We start from the raw sequence: 26,918 nt of genomic DNA on the forward strand, positions 1-26,918 counted from the left end.
GTGTAAGCTACGCAAGTTTAAAGCTTGTGTAGCATTTAGCATACTTACTAGATGGAGGGAATTCTATTTGCATTTTCTGGCTGGCTTGTTTCACTTAGCATAATGTCTTCCAAGTTTATTCATGCTGTCACAAATGCCTAGAGTTCTGTCCTGTGTGGTGTGTGTGTGTGTGTGTGTGTGTGTGTGTGTGTGTGTGTGTGAGAGAGAGAGAGAGAGAGAGAGAGAGAGAGAGAGAGAGAGAGAGAGAGAGAGAGAGAGAGTTTTATGTTAGTCTCGTTTTGGGCTGACTTCCCTATTTTAGCCACAGTAGACATTATCCTGGGTATCAATTTGATTTCAGCTATTTGACTATATAAGCAGAGGAAGGTTGTCAGGTGGCTCACAGGAATCTGAATTTTAATTTTTTAAAGGAATCTCCTCATGTTACTTTCAACGGTGGTTGCAATTTTGATCCCCACCGAGTCCATGAGTTGAAATTTCTCTGTCTTTGCAACTGTGAGGTGACAGTTACCACACTTTTGACCTGCACAGTCCTGACCTGATGCCGAGGATCGTTTGAGACGCTCTTGGCCATTCATCTGTTGAGACTGGGAAAATATCTGCTTGAGTACCATTTCTGTGTTTCAAATTGGCTCACACGGCATTTCCCTATTGAGTTGTAGGAACTCTTTAAATAGTTTGGAAACTCATCCTCTACCAAAAGTACAGCTTGTGGATGTTTTCCCTGATTCTGCAGGTCATCTTTTCGTCCTGTTGATTGGCTGACTCTCTGATCACGTTGCCTGAGAATATCATGTGTAAGAAATCATTGCCAAGGTCCACGTCCTACGCCTTTGCCTCTAGTCTCACAGTTTCAGACTTTCATACTTTCTATGTAGAAGCCTTAACTGTCTTTCCATTGGTTGGGGTGTCAGGTGTGGGTTTACTCTTCTCTCCACTCCCCCATAAATACAGTTTTCCCAATACTGTTTTTGGAGAGGTCTTTTCCCCACTATGCATTCTCAACGCCTCTGACCATAGATATATGTTTGTGTTTATTTCTACGGAAATTTCTATTATTCTTTCTTTACAGGAAGAATATTTTCTACCCTGCCTGTTCAGCTGGACACAGTTTGAAATAGAAAAGTAAGCCAGCGTGCAGAGTGATCTGTCGTTTGTCTGCCTTTGGGTGGCAGTTGTCATGATAACGAGACGGTTCCACAAACTGTCCAGATGTACCCACGAGGGTAACGAGTATGGAGTGTCATTCCTTCTGGGTTCCACCCTATCTCCCGTATTCACCTCTCTGTTATGGTACCATCATTCTGTTGTCCTGTGGCTACAAGAGTCTCTTGCAGTTTATCCCTCGGTTCCTTTGACTTGGCTTCGTTGGTCTTTGAAAACTTCCTTGGCTTTTGGTATTTCGAAATGGTCCCATTATTTACTGGTCTGTCTAACCTAGATAAGACTAGATAATGCTAAGACTGCCATTGTCACTAGCTGGTTATTAGTTTTTTTCAATGGAGAGAATTAGATCTCACGGCTGTTGTTGTTGTTGTTATTGTTTAATTTGCTTGTTTTTACTTAAAATCATTTAGGATTATAGGGGTTCTAATGTTATATTTCTGTATCTTTTATGCTAAAAAAAAACCCCTCAGTTCCTGGTAATATGGGAACTATAACAAATACAGTACTTTCAGAGAATACGTTTGCGTCATTGCTAACAATATGATGATAAAATAATGTCAGTGCCCCGCCCCCCGTAGTTCTTCCGTCTTGACCATGTTTACTGTTGGGACTTTCCGCCTGTCACCAAGCATAGCCGCTGTGGTCTGAAAGTTCATGCGCGTGTCCCCAGGGTGCTGAGGTCAGGAAGTGGAGCCTGTCAGAGGTTGTTAATTTGCAGAGAGGACCAATGAGCAGGGTTAGTCCCACTGCCATCATATAAAAGAGGCCACTCCTGAAGGGGACATAGGAAGACACGAAACAAGAAAACACAGCAATAGTCACCTAGGAAACCAGGCCCTCCTCATTAGACCCTGCCCCTGTAGGTGCCTCCTCAACTTAGGACTTCCCAGCTTCCTGACCCATGAGAAATAGGGTTCCTCACAGTTTGTGGTGATTTGTTTTAACAGTAAACAGAAGATGGTAGCCCTTTTTTCGTGATTTATATTATTTCTAATTTTAGCATAAACGTATGTTCTATCATGTTAAAAAATAATTTGAAAACAGTGTGTACTTGCTCACACATGTAAGCCATGGTGTGTGTGTGTGTGTGTGTGTGTGTGTGTGTGTGTAGGTCAGAGGACACCTTTCAGGAGTCCGTTCTCTCCCTCTGCCTTCTGGATCCTCGGGTGTGAACTCAGGTTACTGTATTTGCTCCCCAAGTGCTTTTCAGCAGCTTCACCCTTTGCTATGATTTCTTTAACTGTGCCCCCTTACGTAGGCAAGCCTGACTTTGAACTCTTCTTAGTCTTGGCTCTGGCTCTGGGAGACTGAACCTGGGCATGAAGCACCCAGCTCAGCCCCTGATTATATCTGTACCCTTAGATAAAGTGTAGCACGGCTGCATGTGTTAATCTCCTTTCCCGTTTCACTTAATGTGCTGGAGATGACGCCAGCTTCAGGCTCCTAGGCAGAATTTGGTCATCTAATTTCATGAACTCAGGATGATTTCATCAACCCTCCGCCTCCCATTTAAGTTTTTCATGCTCATCGTAGTGTGTGGTATATCACCATGTTTGGGGCAGTGTATTTGAGAAGCAAGACTGTGAAAATAAAGTCAGTGCAGATATTAGATAGTGGTGAATTCTCCTTCAGGGGTGAGGATGGAAGATGGTGAGATCTATTAGAAATGTTTCTCACGGGCATACATTTTGAGCTGGCTTTTCTACTTTTGGTCATTCAGATTCCAATAAAATACACATATTGTCAATCAAAAATAATTTTCTAATAAATATGTGTATAAATATCTATAAACACACACACATATGCTAGAAAAAATATACTCGGTTTTTCTGAAACAGGGTCTCCCTATATATTCTGGCTTTCCTGAATCTCACTGTGCAGACCAGGCTGGCTCTGCCTGCCTCTGCCTTCCAAATCCTGGGATTAAAGGCATGCACCACCATGCCTGGCTTTCTAACTAAAATACTGGCAGAACTCAATGAGCTTCCACGCTTCAATTGCTGTTTTTCATTTTGGACCCATAAACCTCTGCACTCCACTTGTTTTAAGACAATGCTTTGCAAACAGCTTCCAGAAACTTTACAATGAAGAATGTACATGACTGGACTGAATGGTTTGCATTCATTAGAAAAAAATATGAGGGGGTTGGGGATTTAGCTCAGTGGTAGAGCACTTGCCTAGAAAGCTAAGGCCCTGGGTTGGTCCTCAGGTCCAGAGGGTGGAAAAAAAAAAAGACTTTAAAAAAAAAAAAAAAAAAAAAAAAAAAAAAAAAAAAAGAAAAAAAAAAATATGAGGCACCCTATCTTAGCTCTTCAGAAGCTTGTAATACAGAGCAGGGGAGACTGGAAAGACTGTGACCTAAGACAGCCTGTGATATAGCTAGGAGAGCGCTAAGAAAGACTTCCCTCAAAGAGAGGGGTAAGATTTCCTGGAATAAATGAGATTTGCTAAGACTTGGTTAGGGAAGCACTTTCACAGGTACTGGAAGAGGCAAGGGGATATGATGAGGTCCGAGGACTCCGAGAGGCTTGAGCACCCATGTGGATATGAAAGGCTCTACAGAAGAAGCCGGAGAACGAGGGGGTGCACCAGTTAGAAGGACCTGGGCTGGGTGGAGGAGTCCACTCTGTGCAGTAGGCATTAAGGAGCGCTGGGGACAGGGCTGGAGGTTAAGCATGGACTGCTCTTCCAGAGGTCCTGAGTTCAATTCCCAGCAACCACATGGTGGCTCACAATCATCTGTAATAGGATCCGATGCCCTCTTCAGGTGTGTCTGAAAACTACAGTGTACTCATATAAATAAATCTTTAAAAAAAAAAAAAAAGCCCCGGGGGCTGATTTGAATAGTGGTGTGCTGAGGTCAGTGGGCTCTGTGAGCTGAGAAAGATGCAGGGAAAACATGGCTTGCTCAGGCTCTGTGTGGGAATAATAAGCACAAGGAAAAGCTAATCTGAAAGGAAATACGATGTCGAGAGCTTCCTATGTCCATGATTGGCCTTTGAGGTTCAGTAAAATGGGGCAAGATGGGTAGGTATGAGGGGCACTGCGATCCACATTCTTTTTGAGTCCCCCTCCTTGGGACCAACAGTCTTTCCCAGAGAACATCCGGGCCTGCGCACACAGTGCTCACTGGAGAGCCAGAGGCAGAATGAGCACTTGAGCTTACAATAGTTTCCCTGAAGCTGTGTCCTTCCAGCTAATGAAGTTCTTTGTACATCTGTCACACTTTAGTTTAAGGCTTGCTTTTGGAACCACGCGCCCAGACAGTGAGGTGAGGGAAGGAACGTGGGTGGGGTCCTTTCCTTCTCCTTTAAGCACATGTGTCCCACACTTATGGAATGGACAGTTGCCCTGAGAAAATCAGGTTGTTGACACTGGGGCATGAACTCAACTGCACTGCGCCTCCCCATTTCAATCAGTGAACACTGACTGCATTCGGTTCTAAACAAACCATTTTAACACCTGTCCTACTCCTTAACAATGGCCTCGGCTAAGCCCACAGCAACAATGGGAGCAACAGCCCTGTGACCTTTACTGTGTCGCTCCCAAAAAAAACAGAACCACAACAGCCTTTGAACCATGTAATTCACTCCACTTTATTCTGGATGCATTTTACAGGTAATTCACAAACATCCCAGTGGACACTGAAGCTAAGGCCATTCTGTGAGTTATTTTTAAAACTTGGTGTTCTCCGTGTAATGATCTTTTAAAAATGAGTTACCAAAACCAAGACTCTGAAATAAAAATTTTAGGTGGGTACAAGACACCTTGAGGGCCACATGTGGTCTGAAGTTCACTGCGTGGCCAAGCAATTGTTTTCCACGGTGTAAGAACTCCAGGCAGCCGCTAGTCAGCACCTAGCTATCTTCTCCATGTGTCAACATAGGGTTTTGTCACTTCTGTCAACCACTGTCCTCCTAGTGAGTGACAAGGAGAGACTTTATCCAAGAACACGGTGTAGAATTCTTAGAACAGGAAGAAGGAAGGGAGCCGTAACTAAGGCACTGAAAGCACGTTATTTTATAGAGAGAAATGTAAACAATTACACCGACAGGCTCCCTCGATAGTCTCTGTCGTGACTGTACTCGAGAGCCGGTGAACTAGGAACCTGTCTGCAGAATCCAGACTTGGGTACCAACATACGGCCTGCGTGTGCAGCGGTCACCATCAGAACATGTTGAGTGGAAGATGCTGCTTCTTCTCGGGTTTGTTCTGCGAGCATGCGGAGGGAGGCAGGATTTTAGGGAGAGTCTTCGGTGATGAGCTCTTGCAGATATTTTTCTATTTCCCTTTCAGTCTCCCCACAGCCCTGCCACGTTGGCTGACTAAAGTTTAGGATTCCTTGGGTTTGTTTCAAAGACACCTAATGTGGGAACTCCTCACCTCTATATGGGTCCATATTTTAAAGTGAAGTGGTTCACAGTATAAATAACCCACACCCACTATTTGTAAAGTCTCCTAGAATGGGATGGACTAGCCGACTAGCACTGTGAGCACTACTCCATCCATTTTACTCACCAGCACAGGGAGCAGGGCAGGGGCTGCTGGAGCAGGGCTGCAGCTACTGAGCCCTGGCTGAAGGTGCGGCAGGGGCATTCCTCAGGCTGACAACCATCAAGGCCACATCTGCTTATACCTGATGCTCAAGTACGGACTTAAAGCAGTTCTAAGCTCAAAGCATTAGCTATATGTGTATTTTTAAACTTAAATAAACAATTTTAACAGTTAAACATGTAGGTATAAGTAAGTAATTATAATTTAAAACCTTTTATTTAAAAGGGTTTTTTCCCCTTTCAGAGAAATTTCTCTTAAGCAAGTAGAGTATCCACATTCTCTAGCTTTAGTGCTATACTTAGTATTATGAATTTGGGTAGATAAAGTAAAATTAAGGTATTTTCTACCTTAATGTTTCTATGATCAGAAGAGGTCAAAGGGAAGAAGAACAAGAGACAGAGTCTGAGGGTGCACAATGAGAGGGACGTCACCATTAATGGAGCCCAGCCACTGTGGGCAAAGCCGACAGCATCTCCCTTTACCTGGGGAACAAACGCAATTTTGATTGCTAGCTATTTCCACATTTAAATGTGATCCACGGAAGTCTCAGAGGAAGCCTTTCTCATTAGGGAAAGAAAAAGGGGGGAGAGATTGTGCGTGCGTGGTATGTGTGTGTGTGTGTGTGTGTGTGTGTGTGTGTGTGTGTGTGTGTGTGTGTGTGTGTGTGTGTGTGTGTGTGTGTGTGTGTGTTGTGTTACCTTAAACACTATAAAGCCCACAGCTGTGTTGAGAGCAGGTGTGCATGACTACTGACTACTAAGTCCGGCCAGGAGTAAAGTGAGCTTCGCTGGAGCAGTTAAACATGGGCTGGTGTGTTTCTCCGGAGGCACCAGTTAGCACCCTCCCACCAACACATGCACAAACACCAAACACCAGACTTAACCATGATATGCTCATGGTGTTCTCCTGTCCCCAACAGGGCTTCCTCAGACAGTGTGCTTGGTGAGCTGAGTTAAGTCCTTGCCAGGCAGATGCACGCTGCCATCATTCAGGACAGGGCAGTAATGGCTGCTGAGACTGCCGGACACAGGGGGAAGCTTATGTGCCTCTGCCCCAATCACATGACACGGATGGGAGCAGGCAGTCCAGTGGAGCGGAAACAATGGCCACAGGATTCCCCTGCCCAGGACACTGGGTGCTGTTGGTTTGCTATGTTTTCACTGCTTCCAAAAGATAGCAATACTTGGCAGGCAGTTGGTCATTGTGTGTTTAAATGTAACTCGATAGATGACTAAAAAGAGAGAGCGTCCTTGCTGTCACTGAATGAGTTCATTCTAACCTAGCATTTTTGGTTTTAAGGGTAAGGTTGTCAGGGTGTGGGTGCTTTAGCTAACCACCCTGTCTGCGGGCATGTTCGCTGTAGCTCTAATGGCAGAAGGCGACACCCTGCATGCCTAGGACATACACTGTCTTCCAGTTTCTGTCTGGAATACAGATGCTGTTCTAATGCATCTTTACATGTAGCAGTGCACACTAAAGATGAAGTCATACCTGGTAACCATCAGGAGGGCAGGACTGAGTGAGTGAAAAGCGAGCTGCACCGGTTTCTGTCTCACAAAAGCCAAGCGGAGAGCCTGACGGCGCTCTATGATTTCCAGGTGAGGAGAGGTCTTCTCCTGTCTCGTTCAGCACAAGGTCCCTATCAGCACTTGTCCCAGTCTCGGACAAGACAATTCCACTGTTGGGTTTGAGTGGTGTAAAAGAACTAAAGAATGGACTGTGCCCCGTGGGGGAGGCAGACAACTACCTGCTTAGATCTCCTAGGGCTGGCGTTCATGGTGCCAGGGCTGCCTCTGAGCTGAGTCTGTCAGACACAGGTTGGTCTTTCAGAAAAGCTTGCATCTTGTCTCAACAGCTTGGTGATTGTTTCTAATACTCTGGCCCTAGTCATTCACAGCGATTGACCCCTGCTACATACACAGCATTGGAATTACATTCAGAGATTTTAAAGAAACCATAGCAATATTTCCTCCACAAAATTAAGTGCAAAATGTCTTTAACAAAGAATGATGACAGTAGAAACATTTGACATAGTCATGCAAAACTCATCTCAGTTTACAAAGACTATGACATTCCCGTGACAATCCTAGGTTTTCACAGTGAACGCCACCGTCTTACTCATTTTTCTTTGAATTTAAATGTGGGTGCTTGTGTAAAAAGCGGTAACATGCAAGTTCGATGATTTCCAGTCCACCAAATATTCTCTCCTGCAGCACGAAGAACACAATGCTAATTATAAAATACCACCGAACAGGGCTGTAGAGATAGATAAGCAGGCACATTGCAGAGCAGAACAGGGCCCAGTACAGTATGGACAGTAGCTTGACCACAAGGACTCTGAGCTCAGACTTGCAAGGTGGAACTGTGCTCTGCCCAGTAAAGTGAAAGTTTTTTTCTCCTTGGTAGAAGGACCGAAGCCTCTCTTCCTTTTCTTCCCACCTCTTGTGGCACCAGAGCTGAAGGTCCTCCTTGGATGTGGGAAGAGTGTCGACTGGATACCTATGGACATGGAAGTGGATCTCCTTGGGAAAGTCTCCAAGCAGAAGGTGCTTCTCGGTTTGAGGAATGTTGTAAGGATATGCCACGGTGATGTCATGGACAGCATCGAGGTTCTTACCTAGGTTTTGGAAAGATGAAAATAGCTTCGCTTTAGCAACAGTCAACAGGGTGGTAATGCTGATTCACTCTGCAAGCCAGAGCCACAAGCATGAAGAATCAGGACAGAGTGAACCACCACGAACAAACAAGGGCTAAAAATACCAGTGTTTCTGGGTACTTAGGTCAATATTTACCAGCCATTTTTAGCTTTTTTTTTCCTGTTTGCTAATTACCACAAAGACCTTTAGAAAGAAATGATCTTCATTCCCAGAAATGGTAATCTGCATTCTAGAACTGCAGGAATACACACAGGGAGCTGGATATGAGGTAGGAATTAAAGGATATAGCCCAGCCACAAGATTTGTTACACCAACACTGTCTATTAACACATTTATCTCTTCAAAGGCAATAGAAATGTGCTCTCCTTCCCCTTAAAATGACCATGGTAATTGCTGCAAAAGAACCTCAGAAAATCACAAATGTGAAGAAATTGTCAGACACAAATTTTCCTATCTATCTATCTATCTATCTATCTATCTATCTATCTATCTATCTATCTATCTATCTACCTACCTACCTACCTACCTACCTACCTACCTACCTACCTACCTACCTACCACAACATTGATTCTGATCCGAAACACCATTGTGCACAGGTATTCTGTTCTGGTGAGGTTGTTTTTGAAGTCACAAGCCAGATGTTGGTGATGAAGAAACAGCCAACATGGTCCCAGTGTCCTTCAAAATGTTTTCAATATAGTCAGGAAAACAAGGATGCACAAAGTCCCAAACTGTCCCTTAGGGACATAGGAGATGAGAGAGGGAAGGAGCCAGTTCTGCAGATGGACAGGGTTGAACACTGGGAATGGGACATTAAAAACAGGTTGGGGCACACGGTATGGTGTAGGCCTTCCTGTACACTGTATGTGGTAGAGAAACATCTTGGTGGTAGCCTCAGATTTTAAGCAGGGATGATCCTGGAGGCCGTGGGGCAGCAGCAGTGCGGCTGTTAACAACAGACCAGGCAGAGAGGCAGCCAAAGGACTAGAGCTGCATAAAAGGTAACAAGACTGAGGCGGTGTGGTGGTAAAGGAGGAGTGCCGGAGGGAGCCAGGCTTATTTTATTTTGGCCTTTGAGGTTAAAGAGTCAGTGCACTGTAAGATCTGCAGAGTACAGTGGATACCATTCAACTGTACACATGGGGCAAGCACTGTTGGTTTTTAGGCTTATAAAAGTGTTTTTATTACTTATATAAAACAATGGATTGTGTTATGACAGTTTCATGCAGATATGCAATATTCTTTGACATTATCCATCCCCTAGTTCTCTCTCCCCTTTAGTGAACAGACTAGATGAGGATTTGAATTTCATCAGAAATAGATGATGCAGACAGGACTTACCTGTGTGACAGCAGTGGTTCCTACATGGGAAGGAAATACCTAGAAGGCACAGGAAATCTAGAGAGCACAGAGATATTCCGGACCAAGGTGTGACAGTGCAGTCTCCCTCTATCAGTACCTAAATTGAGTGTATTTCACTGCTGAAGTTTTACCTCAGTAGCGCAATGATGGCAAAGAAATGAGGTCAACCGCATCATACCCCACACATAACTCCAACTGAACAGTCACTCTTACAAATGCTCGAGTCTTCTGGAACTGTCAGTCTTGGTTATATATACCATGATTTACATTAGGATGACTAGATCTCAACTTGTTTCCTGACAGTCCTAGTAGAAGCCCTGTCCTTGACTACAAAGTCAGTTTGTTACTGGCTCCCTCTGCACATACAGGCCAGGTTCTGTTCAGGTCTGCTGCACACACACCACAGCCAATGTGCAGCTGGATGTTGTATCTCAACTCCACCCTCATCTCCTCACTCTCTCTCTCTCTGTGAAGAAAAGATGGTCTGCCATGTCATTGCCGGAATCAAAATTATGTTCAGATTTCATTTATCTCAAAAAAATTCCTCCGGCTTTCCCCCTTCACCCAAACCTATTTAATCACAGTTACTGGCATCTCCGTAGCACTGCACGCTCACAGCCTTTGCCAGGCTGCAGCTCTGTATAGTTTCTCACTTCTACTCCTCATGCTGCACCAGTTTCCCATTTGATCTTTGAATCTGTCTGTTCTTAGTGTCTTAGCCCTTCTCCTACACAATTCATCTTTGTGTATGATGTACACATGTATGAGCATGTGCATACATATGGAGGGCACAGTAGGATGCTGGGCCTTGAGCTATTCTCTGCTTTTCTCTCATAGTCTCTCAATAAACCTGAAGCTTGTCATACTGGCTGGCTGAGTTCTTGGGGTGTCCGTGCTCCCCAGCAGTGGGGTTCAAGGCACACAGGGCATGTCAAGCCTTTGCAGAGGTGCTAGGGATTCGAACTGAGGCCCTCATCTTACAAAGGAAGTGCCCTTTACTCACTGAGCCAGTACCTTAGCTCTTATAAGTGGTCCTTAAATTTATTATGAAATATCCATTGGTTGTCAGAAATTGTTATCAAAACTGTAAAAAAAAAAAACTTACTTGCTTCAGTGAGAAACTAAATTACTTTTCCATATAAAGGGTGTGTGTGTGTGTGGGTGTGTGTGTGTGTGTGTGTGTGTGTGTGTGTGTGTGTGTGTCCGTCCCTCCATGTTTTGGGGGTGATGATGTTTAGTAAATAACTTGTATGTTTTGACAAAATGACAGTAACTCAAGACAGCCTCGCTTCACTAACATGTACAGCCTGGGGTGAGGTAAGGAGCTATAGAAGTGATGGCTTGGGCCAAAGTCCTGGCTAAGCCCGCAGAGCAAGTTACATGGTCTCCCTGCAGTTTGCTTGGCTCCTGTATCTCTAAGCACACCAGTGAACGGTTTTGAGAGTCATCTAAAATGTCCAGGGAGAATAGCTCGAGGCCCAGTAAGTGTCAGTGAATGCCAGCTAGCACTGTCACCGGCCATAAGGCCAACAGGAGAAGCCACAGCCTTTCTCTCTAAAGCAGTTCTCATCGGCATGGTGTCTGTAGGAAAACTACATTTGTACTATGCTCCCTCTCTACCATTATCCTTAGCATTGTTTGCCTAGAATCTGAGGTTGTCAATCAGGGGCCTCCTGGTTGGGCCTTTGTTTACTCAAGATAAATGTTCCAACTGCTGTTTTACAAGGCCGTCTCCTGAATCCCTTCTGCTTCTCTTGCTGAAATGCCTGATCCAACTTCCTTCAACATCCGGCTCCAATGAAGATCCCCCACCCCTTTTTAAAAACAAATGAACAAGGTCTAGAGTGGCCCCGCCAGCCATGAGACCCAGTTGCCACTGTATACTCAAATAAGAACCACATATTTGCTTGTTTAAAATCTTGGCACCTAAAGAGGTTCTAGAAATTTGCATGTGAGCAGTATGATTTTGATTTATCTGAAAATATGAAATATGAAGATATGAGAGCCATGTCTTCTTTGTTGGGAAGTTATAACAATTTAGGGGGCAAATGCAAAGTGAGTTCTTAGACAGTGATGGCATTCCTTCTACACTCTGCCCAACATTTATCCAGCAACAGGCAGGTAGGCCTGGTTTTGCTATAAAAGGGACTGTTTGGCCGCTCCCCTCTCTGACTCTGTTCTCTCTCTCTCAACTTCCCTTCCCCTGTCCCCAAATAAACTCATTCTATACTACATCTGTCTGCTTACAGCTGGTACCTGGGGGGCGGGGAGGAGCCTCAGTATGGGCAGCGCACCATGCCACACTCTACAAAACGTATCTTTGGTTTTATAAAACACATCACACAGTAAGTTCATAAATGTTAGAATCTACTACACTACCTAATTGTTTAGTGAGACTAGGCTGGCCTCATGATGCTTTGTTTTTCTAACTTGGGTTCCACGAACCTTTGTTCCTGAAAGGGTAATAGTCTAAAAGTCTCTTACAGATTGCTTGAGATTTAGAACTTTGGAGACTACTATTTTTATAATTGAGCATATGTACAGAACAGCATTATAGTGTTTAGAATAAAGAGATAACAGAGGAGAGCCAAGAAGAAGACACCTCTCCCTTGGTATTCACAGCACATTTAATTACTAATAATGTCAACTTACCTCCCATGATGCATTTTATGTTAAAATGCTGAAAGCCACTGATTTTAAATTTTCATATTTAATAAACAAAATAGAAAAATCATTATCACTTGGGGCAGAAGCTGGGTTTCATAACTACGCAACCTTTCTCTTGAACCAAAGCTGACACCCGGTTGTACTGTTAACAAACCGTGATATGCTGGCACTGTTTACCCCACCTGAACACCATTTTAAATAGATGGAGTCAGAATATACAGACTGAAAATAGGAATAAATAAGACACCTTCCAGCCTCAAAATAAGAGTATGCATGAGCCACTTAATATCAACTGGCTTTAGGACTCAAACAGTACCACGTTTGCTACTAGGGAAAATTTTTTCATTTCCTACTTGGAACATTATTCTCTGTTTTTGTTTTGTTTTATATATTGCTTTTGGTTTTTTTCCTGGTCCAAGTTGAAAATTTATGATGAGAGACGGAGATATACAACAAGTAACCCAGACTAAAACCCTGTTTTATACTTTCCATCCATGTCATTTAACTTTTCCTAAAGCATCACTTTATGGATAAGTGCTTTAAAGAATCAAAGTCCCTAGTCTTTGAATATTTAGATTATTTGAATATTTACATTAAGTAGCATTAAGTGGTGTGGTGGTTTGAATATGCTTGGCCCAAGGAGTGGCACTATTAGGAGGTGTGGCCTTGTTGGAGTAGGTGTGGCCTTGTTGGAGTAGGTGTGGCCTTGTTGGAGGAGGTGTGGCCTTGTTGGAGGAGGTGTGGCCTTGTTGGAGGAAGTGTCACTGTAGATGTTGACTTTGAGGCTCTTCCCAGTGCAGAAGTCTTTTCCTGTCTGCCTTTGATCAAGGTTTAGAACCTATGGCTCCTCCAGCCCCATGTCTGCCTGGATGCTGCCATGCTTCCTGCCATGATGATAATGAACTGAACCTCTGAACCTGTAAGCCAGTTCCAATTAAATGTTGTTCTTTATAGGAGTTGCCTTGGTCCTGATGTCTCTTCACAGCAATGGAAACTCTACAAGTAGAAATATCTACAAGTAGATATTTCTGTAATCAATGATGGTAATTTTCTAGAGTATGCTGATTAGCTAGATCAAAGAATGTAAATGAATGCATTAAGAGATTTTTGCTCCATATGAAAAACTGACTCCCAGAAATGTCTGAATACACACAAGAAATAAATGGCCTACTTTTTTGTGTTTTAACTAATGCTTGTACTGTATTTTTAGAAAGTTGCTGAAACATGTAATTTTGTTTCAAAGTCTTTTATGTCTTTGATGAGATATAAAAATTTAGTTATTTGTCATTTCCTAGAGTCTCTATGAGGTCTGTTTTGTGAGGTAAACAGGTTTATTATACCTGTTAGTATTTTGCCTCCTGATCATCAAGGTTTTTCTGTTTAATTTATGTGTGTGGGGTAGGTATCGTGAAGGGAGGTCAGAAGAGGGTGCAAGGCATCCTCTACATCACTCTCAGCCTGCTCTTCTGAGGCGGCGTCTCTTTCCTAGCCAGGGTTCAGGTCTCAGCTAGAAGCTGGCAGACTCCAGACATCTTGTTGCTCCATTCCCCTCAGAGCTGGGGGTACAGACATACATTTGCAGGGAAGCTGTGGCTTGTTTGTGACTGCTGATCTAAACTGTGGGGTTTATGATTCAGGGAGAGAGACTGGGTTACTCCTCTGTGAATGCAGCTTCATTTTCAAGTCTAAGTCCTGCATTTCACTTCTTTATTCCTTTCTAGTCCATGTGCTAGCTCCTTTCTTATCAGATTATTAATTCAATGAACATAAGTTTGTCAGATTATTAATTCTCTGAGCATTTGTTATAAATATTTTTGCAAATACTAATTATTACCTTTATTGACAGCATGCAATACAACTGTGTAAATTATCAGGAAATGTCCTTATGTCAGTGTTTTAATGCTTCCTCCCATCTCTCTTGGACCTGCAGGGTATGGAACTGTATCTTTCCCTCCTGCTACTTAACTTCGTGATAGCTCGAGTATCTCACAATCTAGTCTCTTCCCTCTGCTGCTCTACAAGCCTCTCACTTCTTCCTACTCCAAATCCACGCTGGTTTTTCTATTGACTCAGCAGCTGCTAAGGTAGGCACGACTTTTGTGGTCACTATAACTGATCTGACCTGGGCAACTATCTTTTATATAAACTCTCTGAGAGCATTTAATCCAACTCTGAAACCAATCCTCTCCCACCTCATAGTGGTTTGCTCCCTACCGTCACAGTCATGGACTCACCCTTAGGAACGGTAAGTCCTTTAAACTCCTCCTAAAGGCTGCCTTGGTCAGGGTGCCTCAGCACAGAAACAACTATGACAGAACTCCAAAGCCAAAACAACAACAGAAAAGTCTAACTGGAAACTCTACTTATATTGTATTTGCCTTATAATTTTGAAACAACTGCCATTTTAAGTCTTCCATTCAAGGAAAAGGGCTATATATTATCCTTCTTGTTTCATGTTTAGTTTTCAGCATTACAGCAAATTTTCTGTTCTTGTTTTCATTATTAACATTTACTTAATAAAATGAATAGTTCTGGCTTCAACTAAAATGTGGGTTTTAGTGTCTTAGCACATTAAATACACAATTCAACCTGTTACTAGATCTCTGGTTAAATATGATTGTATTTGAGTAGTTAATTTTTATTTTGTTTTCCCTCAGTTTTATTATGAACGGCTTGACTTTGAGGAAGAGGGTATTTGATCCCCTGGAGCTGGAGTGATATGTGTGAGTGCTGGGAATTGACCTCAGGTCTTCTGTAAGAGCAGTCTCTGTAAGCTGTCATCCTGTCTTATCAACGACAACACACAAAAGATCAATCAATGATCTTTTCAGAATTTATGCATGGTAGGGTCCAAAATTTTCCCAACCGCCATAAAAATTACTAGCTAACTACCCCCCAAGATCAGATCAAATCTTAGTAGTCAAATATTAAAAAAAAAAAAAAAAACAAAACAAAAACAGGAAAGCAAAGAGAACCTGAAAACTAAAATTAAGTTGTAGGCATGAGAACATCTTCCATAAGTGAACTCCACCAGAATCCAAACCTTAGCTATGTGACAGAACTGCATAGACGGTTTGTATGCACTATACACACCACCATAGATTATGATATGTATGTATACTGTATGTGACACCAGAAATCTGGTTGACAAATATTTGTGTTCCATTAAGAAGTCATGTCTGGGCGGTTGTGGTACATGCCATGAAGCTCAGCACTCAGGAGGCAGAAGTAAGAGGATTTCTATGAGTTCAAGGCCACCCTGGTTTACAGAGAAAATTCCTGGACAGCCAATGCTATACAAAGAAACCCTGTCTCAAACAAACAAAACAAAAAACAGAAAAAAAAGGCTGGAGAGATGGCTCAGCGGTTAAGAGCACTGGCTGCTCTTCCAGGGTCCTGAGTTCAAATCCCAGCCACCACATGGTGGCTCACAACCCTCTGTAATGAGATCTGATGCCCTCTTCTGGTGTGTCTAAAACAGTAGCAATGTACTTATACACATAAAATAAATAAATAAATCTAAAAAAGAAAGGTAGATTTTAAAAAGCTGCCACATCATGCCATTAAATTAGCCTGTTTTTAGTAGAAACGCACACACAAGCACAGGTGCTAACTACATGGCAGGGCCATCTAGAAGCAGACTAGTATGCAGAGCAGTCTCTGCTCCTGGGGTTTTCACATACACAGTACAAAGCCAAAATGGGCATCAGTAAACAAACAAAGTTCTTTAAGAGCCAAGTGACATCTTTTCATCCCAGGACAAAACTACAACCATCACCTACACCATGTACATCTGCACTGTATCACTGATGACACAGACCCTTCTAGTCTATTCTTTCACAAAAAAAATCTATGTACTTTGTGAATATTGTCATTCTTTGCTAAAATGATGAGAGAAAACACTTAAAATACAATATGAATGGAAGAAAGACTTCTTATTTCACTACTGGTCCCAACATGGCTGCTAAAATGTTAAAAGTCTGGTGCCCGGAGCTGACCCAGTCCCACAGCTCTCTATACCCAGATCCCGTTGGGGGAAGGCAGGAGAGCTGGACTCTCAGAAGTGCGGATAATCCTGAGAGCACAGGGGAGACCACCGGAGATAGAAAACCTAGGAAAGAAATCAGAAGTCATAGATGCAAGCATCACCAACAAAATACAAGAGATAGAAGAGAATCTCAGGTGCAGAAAATACCATAGAAAACATTGACACAACCCTCAAAGAAAATGTAAAATGCAAAAAGCTCCTAACCCAAAACATCCAGGAAATCCAGGACACAATGAGACGATCAAACTTAAGGATAATAGGTATAGAAGAGAGTGAAGATTCCCAATTTAAAGGACCAGTAAATATCTTCAATAAAATTATAGAAGAAAACTTCCCTAACCTAAAGAAAGAGATGCCCATAAACATATAAGAACTCCAAATAAATTGGACCAGAAAATAAATTCCTTCTGTCACGTAATAGGCAAAACACCAAATACACTAAACAAAGAAAGAATATTAAAAGCAATAAGAGAAAAAGTCAAGTAACATATAAAGGCAGACCTATCAGAATTTCACAAGACTTCTTAACAGAGACAATGAAAGCTAGAAGATCCTGGGCAGATGTCATACAGAACCTAAGAGAACACAACGGACAGCCCAGGCTACTATATCCAGCAAAACTCCCAATTAACATAGATAGAGAAACCAAGATATTCCATGACAAAACCAAATTTACACAATATCTTTCCACAAATCCAGCCTTTACAAAAAATAATAGATGGAAAATTCCAACACAAGGAGGGAAACTACATCCTAGAAAAAGCAAGAAAATAATCTTATTGCAGCAAACCCAAAAGAAGAGAGTCACACAAGCATAATTCCACCTCTAACAATGAAAATGAGAGGTCACAACAATCACTATTCCTTAATATCTCTTAACATCAATGGACTCAATCCTTCAATAAAAAGACATAGAATAACACACTGGATACATAACGAGGACCCAGCAATTTGCTACATACAGGAAACATCTCTCACTGACAAAGGCAGACACTACCTCAGAGGAAAAGGCTGGAAAACAATTTTCCAAGCAAATGGTCCCAAGAAACAAGCTGGAGCAGCCATTCTAATATCAACTAAAATCGACTTTTAACCAAAAGTTATCAAAAAAGTTAAGGAAGGACACTTCATAGTCATCAAAGGAAAAATACACCAAGATGAACTCTCAGTTCTGAATATTTATGCTCCAAATGCAAGGGCACCTACATTCATAAAGGAAACCTTACTAAAGCTCAAAGCACACATTGCATCTCACACAATAATAGTGGGAAACTTCAACGCCCCTCTCTCAGCAATGGACAGATCATGGAATCAGAGACTAAACAGAGACACAGTGAAACTAACAGAAGTTATGAACCAAATGGATTTAACAGATATTTATAGAACATTTCATCCTAAAAAAAATAGAATATACCTTCTTCTCAGCACCTCATGGTACCTTCTCCAAAATCGACCATATAATCTGTCACAAAGCAGGCCTCAACAGATACGAGAAGACTGAAATAATTCCATGAATCCTATCAGATCACCAGAACTAAGGCTGGTCTTCAATAACAACCAAAACGACAGAAACTCTGCATACACATGGAAGCCGAACAACTACGCAACGATAAGTTGGTCAAGGTAGAAATAAAGAAATTAAAGACTTTTTAGAATTTAATGAAAATGAAGGCACAACATACCCAAACTTATGGGACACAATGAAAGCATGCTAAGAGGAAAACTCATAGCTCTGAGTGCCTGCAAAATGAAACAGGAGAGAACATATACTGGCAGCTTGGCAGCCCACCTGAGAGCTCTAGAACAAAAAGAAGCAAATTCACCCAAGAGGAGTAGAAGGCAGGAAATAAACTCGGGGCTAAAATCAAGCAAGTAGAAACAAAAGAACTATGCAAAGAATCAACAAAAACAGGAGCTAGTTCTTTGAGAAAACCAATAAGATAGATAAACCCTTAGCCAGACTAACCAGAGGGCACAGAGAGAGTATCTAAATTATCAAATTCAGAAATGAAAAGGGAGGCATAACAACAGAAACCGAGAAAATTCAAGACATCATCAGGTCCTACTATGAAAGCCTATATTCAACAAAACTGGAAAATCTGGAGAAAATGAACAATTTTCTAGACAGATGCCACATACCAAAATTAAATCAGAATCAGATAAACCATAAAAACTGTCCCATAACTCCTAAAGAAATAGAAGCAGTCATTAAACGTCTCCCAACCAAAAAAAGCCCAGGACCAGATGGGTTGAGTGTGAAATTCTATCAAACCTACATAGAAAACCTAATACAATACTGTGCAAACTATTCCACAAAATAGATACAGAAGGAACACTACCCAGTTCCTTCTATGAAGTCACAATTACGTTTATACCTAAACCACACAAAGACCCAACAAAGAAAGAGAACTTCAGGCCAATTTCCCTTCTGAATATCAGTGTAAAAATACTCAATAAAATTCTCAGGGGGTTGGGGATTTAGCTCGGTGGTAGAGCACTTGCCTAGCAAGCACAAGGCCCTGGGTTCGGTCCCCAGCTCCGAAAAATAGAAAAGTTAAAAAAAAAAAAAAACTCAGAAGCCAAATTCAAGAATATATCAAAATGATCATCCATCATGATCAAATAGGGTTGACCTGAGGTATGCAGGGATGGTTCAATATATAGAAATGCATCAACATAATCCACTATATAAACAAACTCAAAGAAAAATACCACATGATCATTTCATTAGATGCTGAGAAAGCATTTGACAAAATCCAACACACCTTCATGTTAAGTCTTGGAAAGATCGTGGGCTCATACTTAAACATAGTAAAAGCAATATATAGCAAACGAGTAGCCAACATCAAACTAAATGGAGAAAAATTTGAAGCAATCCCACTAAAATCAGGGACTAGACAAGGCTGCCCACTCTTTCCCTACTTATTCAATATAGTGCTCAAAGTCCTAGTCAAAGCAATCAGACAAGAAAAAGAGGTCAAAGCAATACAAATTGGAAAGGAAAAAATCAAAATATCACTATTTGAAGATGATATGATAGTATACTTAAGTGACCCTAAAAATTCCACCACAGAACTCTAAACCTGATAAACAACTTCAGTAAAGTGGCTGGTATAAAAACAACTCAAATCAGTAGCCTTCCTATACTCAAAGGATAAACAGGTTGAGAAAGAAATTAGGGAAACGACATACTTCACAATAGTCACAAATGACATAAAATATCTCAGTGTGATTCTAACCAAGCAAGTGAGAGATCTGTATGACAAGAACTTCCAGTCTCTGAAGAAAGAAACTAAAGATCTCAGAAGATGGAAGGATCTTCCATGCTTATGGATTGGCAGAATTAATATTGTAAAAATGGTCATCTTGCCAAAAGCAATCTACAGATTCAATGCAATCCCCATCAAAATTATAACTCAATTCTTCATACAGTTAGAAAGAGCAATTTGCAAATTTATTTGGAATAACAGAAAACCCAGGACTGCAAAAACTATCCTCAACAATAAAAGAACTTCTGAGGGAATCACCATTCCTGACCTCAAGCTGTATTACAGAGCAATAGTGATAAAAACTGTATGGTTGGTACAGAGACTGGCAGGTAGATCAATGGAATAGAATTGAAGACCCAGAAATGAACCCACACACCTATGGTCACTTAATCTTTGACAAAGGAGCTAAAACCATCCAGTGGAAAAAAGATAGCATTTTCAACAAATGGTGCTGGTTCAACTGCAGGTCAGCATGTAGAAAAATGCTGATCGATCCATGCTCATCACCCTGTACAAAGCTAATTCCAAGTGGATCAAGGACCTCCACATCAAACCAGATACACTCAAACCAATAGAAGAAAAAGTGGGGAAGAGCCAATTTCCTGAACAGAACACCAATGGCTTATGCTTTAAGATCAAGAATCGACAAATGAGACCTCATAAAATTGCAAAGCTTCGGTAAGACAAAGGACACTGTCAATAGGACAAAACAGCAACCAACAGATTGGGAAAAGATCTTTACCAATCCTGCATCCAATAGAGGGCTAATATCCAATATATTCAAAGAACTCAAGAAGTTAGGCTCCAGAGAATCAAATAACCCTATTAAAAAATGGGGTACAGAGTTAAACAAAGAATTCTCAACTGAGGAATACAGAATGACTGAGAAGTACCTAAAGAAATGTTCAACATCCTTAGTCATAAGGGAAATGCAAATCAAAACAACCCTGAGATTCCACCTCACACCAGTGAGAATGGCTAAGATAAAAAACTCAGGTGACAGCAAATGCTGGCAAGGACATGGAGTTTAAAGAAGAACACTCCTCCATTGTTGGTGGGATGGCAAGCTGGTACAAACACTCTGGAAATCAGTCTGGAGATTTCTCAGAAAATTGGACATAGTGCTACCTGAGGACCCAGTTATACCACACGTGGGCATATACCCAAAATATGCTCCAACATATAACAAAGACACATGCTCCACTATGTTCATAGCAGTCTTACTTATAATAGTCAGAAGCTGGAAAAAACCCAGATGTCCTTCAACAGAGGAGTAGATACAGAACATGTGGTACATCTACACAATGGAGTACTACTCAGCTATCTAAAACAATAACTTAATGAAATTCATAGGCAAATGGATGGAACTAGAAAATATCATCCTGAGTGAGGTAATACATACATGGTATGCACGGATAAGTGGATATTAGCCCAAAAGCTTGGATTACCCAAAATACAATCTATAGACCACATGATGCTCTAGAAGGATGACCAAAGTGTGGATGCTTCAGTCCTTCTTAGAAGAGGGATCAAAAATATTCATAGGAGATACGAAACTAAGTTTGGATCAGAGACTAACAGACTGGCCATTCAGAGATTGCCCCACCCGGGGGATCCATCCCATATACAAACACCAATCCAGACACTAGTGCTGATAGTAATCAGTGCATGCTGACAAGAGTCTGATATAGTTGTCTTCTGAGAGGGTGAGAGGTTCTGTCAGAGCATGACAAATACAGAGGCGAATACTTGCAGCCAATTACTGAACTGAGAACGGGGTCCCCATTGGAGGAGTTAGAGAAAGGATTGAAGGAGCTGAAGGGGTTTGCAACCCCATAAGAACAACAATACCAACCAACCAGAGCTCCCAGGGACTAAACCACTACCCAAAGAGCACACATGGATAGACCATGGCTCCAGCTGCTTATGTAGCAGAGGATGGCCTTGTTGGGCACTGGGTCCTGTCAAGGCTGGGTGCCCCAGGGTAGGAGAATGTCAGGGCTGGGGAGGCAGGAAGGGATCAGTGATGGGTGAGGGAACACACTCACAGAAGGGGGAGGGGGATGGGATAGGGCATTTATGGATGGGAAACTGGGAAAGGGGATAACATTTGAAATGGAAATAAAAAATCCTATTAAAAACACACACAAAAAGATTAAAAAAAAGTTCAGGACACAAATCTTTAGCAGATTACAGGGAGTGTCAGCACATGCACCGTATGCTGAGCTTTCTCGCCTTTGAAACAATTAAGATGTTATTGTTGGGGTGCATGATTATGGTCTACGTGCTTTCGTATTGGACACAGCTTTACTGTGTACCTACTAGGTATGATAATAGCATTATTCATTCAGCAATATACAGAGCACTTAGCACATAAATCCAGCTATGAATGTGTAGGGTACACTGGAGACCAAAGATTCCTGCCTCTGGTCTTTTCCAGGGCACAGTCACACTTACATATCCTACCACAGAGACACCATGCCTCTTTTCAGAGCACTGAAATTGTTTGCCAGCAGTCAGTCCCTGTGACTGGAGCTTTCCCACCCCACTCATCAACTTTCTCAGAGGCACGATCACGAGCAGGAGCAACAACAGTCAAGACTGATATGGTTTTGTACTTTCTGCAAAAAAGTAGCTTTCCCCAGCCTCAGTTCCTCATCTGCAGAGTGGGCCAAGTGTGTCTCTTCGGGGGAGGCTGTCTTAGATGTGGAAAGTCAATGCTCTATACGAAAGGCCACTTTTAGTTCACAGGCTACATCATCCCTATCTTGGTGCACACGCTGTGACACAGCTTTGTTATAGCTGTAGAGCTTATGCACACTTTTTTAGCCTAAGCCATCTGACTGTCAAACCAGAAGGTCACCTATCTTCCAGTTGGTGGTAGTCATCTAAACTAGAGCAGGAAGTCTCAACTTCAAAAAAAAAGCAATAAAATGATTTCAATACAAAAAGAGGTTATGGTGTATGCAATTTTTCATATAATGGAAGCAGGCTCTCTTAATTCATTCTTTCCTCCTTTGAAATGAAAAGTAAGTTTTGCTGGGGACAGGTATTGTTAATGAGGTAGGGACAAGCTGCTGGGTTTGTAAGAAAGATAACTAGAGAAAATAAAGTATCTGCTGCAGGTGAGTTTTGTCTTTTCCTGAACTCTGGTTCTGCACTACAGTCCATTCTGGTCTCAAGCCAGCTGCCAAACCACTGTTGGTCCTGTTCTATTGCTTGGCCTGGATTCCTGCTCAATGCCTAGAAACTAAGTCCCTTCAGGCGCTCAGAAACCCATCTCCCGTTCGGAATGTGAGGCCTAGCTTGATGGAAGACTGCTGAGCTTAATCAAGGCAGCTTGCTTTCTTGGAGAGAGACATTTCTCCTGCATGTGTAGCTCTCAGGAACAAAGGCTACGGCTGCTGCTGCTGCCCCTGCTGCTGCTGCGAGCAGAGAAAAAAGCTCTGGGACTCATCTCTCCTGAGAGGTTAAGTAAGAATCAGGGCATGTGTGGCTCAATTTTAAGACAAAAGTCTCTGGTTCTTCCAAGAACCTCTTTAATGCAGTGTATAGAGTAACTTTTGAAGTTAGAAAACATAGACTTTATGTACGTTACTGGGTAAGTGTTGGAGAACACAGCAGAGGTTATGCCAACACTGTAATCACACACCACTTCGATACAACCGACCCAACCGGTTTCGCTTTCCTCTCTCTCTCCCCTTCCTCTTCCTCTCCTTCATTGGCAGATGCTCACATCACAGCACAAAGCTAACCCAGATGGCTGCTATGCTATGCCTTGTTAGAAAGAGGAAAGAGGTGACAGGAGCTATCTATTTAGAGATGTACAAACCCTTGTTCTGTGTGGCTGTGGCTTACCCCATGTTCATCCAGACAGAAAACTCAGGACCAATCACTGACACAGGAAGTGAACATGTTAGGTAGCCATCCTCTTTCTGTGCTTGCTTTTATTTCTCAGACAAAAAAAAAAAAAAAAAAAAAAAAAAGATCTTTCTACAGCAAGAGAAGGGGGAGGGCACAAAAATCAGGTTTCTACATGGGTTATAGTGCCTAGTAAGGTCTCCTGAGCCTAGCAGTGAGAAGCCTCTCAGTACTGATACTTCTCAAAGTGGCAGTGGAGTGGGGAGGGGTTGCCATTGCAGGGGTAAAGGTATATGCTAGTAAACTACTTCAGAAAGCTGAAGCCAGGATGAAAATGTAGCCCAGCTGTTGGGACATAGCTGCCGCATCTGAGCAGAGGAGTGGATCAGGCTTGGGAGGTGCCTCCAGTGAGCTAAGCTTACGAGGTAGCTTCGAACTTTGCAAATCCTCCTCCAGACTCAGGAAACTGGAGGGAAAGAGACTCTATCTACCAGTCCTAGAGTTGCCACACATCTTAGTTTGGTCTGCAATATCAGGTGACCATAGCCTATGTAACCTAACACACATCACACAGTCTGGGACTGCAAAGTCCAATACCTAGGAGCCTGCCAGCCCAGCATCTGTCTGCAGACGTATTTGTCTTTTTTGTTGTATCTTAACATGAAAATAAGCAGAGATCCTCCAATCGCCCCGCCCCACCCCATCCTAATGTCTTTGCTGAGGCTTGGCTTTCCCAGATGATCAGCTCCAGAGGCTCCACATCCCGATGTGGTAATGGGGATTCAGGCTTACCATCGGGACTGAGGGAGGAGGGCAAACATCGAGTGCAGAAGGAAAGCACAGTCATGAGGCAGGTCCATTAGTGTTCTGGAGAGCTTGTGTTTCAAATGCCTTCAGAAACCCCAGGATGTGGCCTTATTTGGAAACAGAGTCTTTGTAGATTTTGACGACCCTGGAAGCTCCACTAGCTAGGAACAGTAAGGACCTTTTCCTTGCAAGGGTCCGAGGCCCTGTCAATTCTGAAATCTTATGTCTACCCTAACACCTGCAGAAAGGCTACTCCATCACAGATTGACTTTTCTTTGTTTACTGTTGATTTCTTAGCATATGAAGGGTTGGGATTGACTGATGAACTAGGCTGAATGAAAAGGAAAGCCATAAATAGAATATTTTTAAAAGTATATATATTACAAATGACTTGTACCTGATAGTCAAAAAATCTTTATTAAAGACAAACCCATATAAAGATGCTCAAATTAATACCTTTGCTTTTTAGACAAACAGAAACACCATTCCTGCTTACAAGAACAGCTACAGTCAACACCTGGAACTCCCCCTAAACACACAGTTTGGCAGAGGCCCAGCAGTCACACGCTTGTGTATTGTACACTCCCAACCAAAGCAAAGCAAAGCAAAACAAACAAAACAGAAAACAACTTAATACAATTCAGTTCATACAGATGCTTATACGGAAATGGTCTTAGCAATTTGGTATAGTATGCATAAACCACATGTCAGTCTGTGAGCAGGTAAACAAACTGATATATTCCATACAATGGGATGTCATTCAGTAATGAAAAGAAAGAAGACATTCGGGACTACGGATGGAAGTTAAAAGCACCTTTACTATGTAAAAACCAGATGCATAAGGCTACATGTTATATAATTCTGTCTACACAAAACTCTAGACAAGGTAAAGCCATAGTAACAGACAACAGATTAGTCATGACCAGTGTTGCTGTGCAGAGAGTCCTGGAACAGAACTTTGGGCGTGATAAAATGTTCTATATTTTGACTAAGGGGTTAAGTATTAAGGTATACAATGCCACGTAATAATCAGAAACCCAACTGTACACTTTAATTGAATACATTTTATAACTATAAACTCTTAACTCTTATGTTAGGTTTTAATGCTTCTTGGGCCCCTGAGGTGGCTCAGTAGGTAGAGACAGGTACACTGAGGCCTGATGACATGAACGGTGTCCCTTCATCCCACAAGGTGGCAGAAGAGAGCCAACTGGCGAAGTACCATGGCACAAGCAGGTGCGTGAAGACACATTACATTGGGGTGTGGGGGGCGCTTCTACAATATTTGCCCTGAAAACATTTAAGTAATTTAACAAATTTGTTATATGTGCAATAAGCTAAAAATAGCTTTATTAAAAACAACTTGGATACTTGTCAAATCAAAACATTAGAAAACAAAGTATATGTTTGAAACCCAGAATTCATTCCCATTTAGTCACTATGTTTAAGGATTTCCCTGTGCTAGGATTACACTGGAAACTGGATTACCTGCTCACTCATGGAAATGGACACCACCATGCTCACAAGCTGAGCCTTATATTTACATTTCCTGTCTAGTGAACAATACAATTCCCTAATTATGCCATATCTAACCTGACAGTTTAAAACTATTTTTTTCCGGGATTTTCAGGGTCATAAGTGTGTTTTCTTGATAGTACCTAGAAAGAATAACATTGAATAAACAGAATTTTGAAGCAACTGCAGGTCACTGAATTAGAAGTGACAAAAACAAACAAAAACCCCAAGAAAAAACTGAGGACGACGGTGAAGGCCAGCGTGTCTGCCGATGATGGTTTAGAAGCAGACAGCTCTCGTTTATTACATTACCACAGTACGGGGCCTTCCCTTTTACCAGAAAGTCAAACACAGACCCATATTCACACTTCCCAGGAAGCTCAGCCATTACTACAAGGACAGTGTTTTGCCTGTCTAACGCCCACTGCCAGGATCCATCTCATGGTTCTGTCAGCTCAGTATTGCTGCCCTCCCCAAACAGCTCCTGTTAGGGCACTAATCTTGACTGCCAACTTGGTGGAACATCCACTGGGCACGTCTGTGAAGGATTTTCTGGATTAAATTAACTGAGGTGGGAGAGCCCAGCCTAAGTGTGGGAGGCCCCATCTCATGGTTGGGGCCCGAGACAGGAAGTGAGCTCTGCAGCAGCATTTACGTCTCGTTCCCTGACTGCAAATGTGACATGACCAACTTCCTCAAGTCTCTGTTGCCATGACTTCTCCACCATGCTAGACTGCACCCTAGGACCGTGTGCCAAGATAAAAGTCTCCTTTCTTAGGCTCTTGTGAGGTTGTTTGTCACAGTAACACCACAAATGACAAATGCACTCTTTGTTTTTATAACTTCTCTCACCATCGCTCTAGACAGTTTTATCTCCTTTCTAGTTACCACTCATTCTCTGGCTACTTACAGGGCTACATTTCTTGAGCTGTATGCCAATGACCTTCACTGTCCGCTGTAGTGAGCCAGTCACTGCCAAACGAGCCTGAGGCCTCGCCATTTGTGGTGGT

General features: G+C 42.2%; 1 protein-coding gene across 5 annotated transcripts in view; it reads right to left on the reverse strand.

Moving 5' to 3' along the window:
* Positions 1–7,651: 7,651 nt before the first annotated feature.
* Positions 7,652–26,918, reverse strand: part of Lclat1 (lysocardiolipin acyltransferase 1) — a 129,135-nt gene continuing 109,868 nt past the window's right edge. For all 5 annotated transcript variants that reach the window (XM_032908941.1, XM_032908942.1, XM_032908943.1 and 2 more), the window contains exon 6: positions 7,652–8,338. In XM_032908941.1, the coding sequence (XP_032764832.1) occupies positions 7,836–8,338 (503 nt within the window). In that variant the 3' untranslated portion in view covers positions 7,652–7,835. The remainder of the gene's footprint in view (positions 8,339–26,918) is intronic.

Source organism: Rattus rattus, chromosome 7 (genome assembly GCF_011064425.1).
Source record: "Rattus rattus isolate New Zealand chromosome 7, Rrattus_CSIRO_v1, whole genome shotgun sequence".
In the NCBI taxonomy this organism is placed as follows: Eukaryota; Metazoa; Chordata; class Mammalia; order Rodentia; family Muridae; genus Rattus; species Rattus rattus.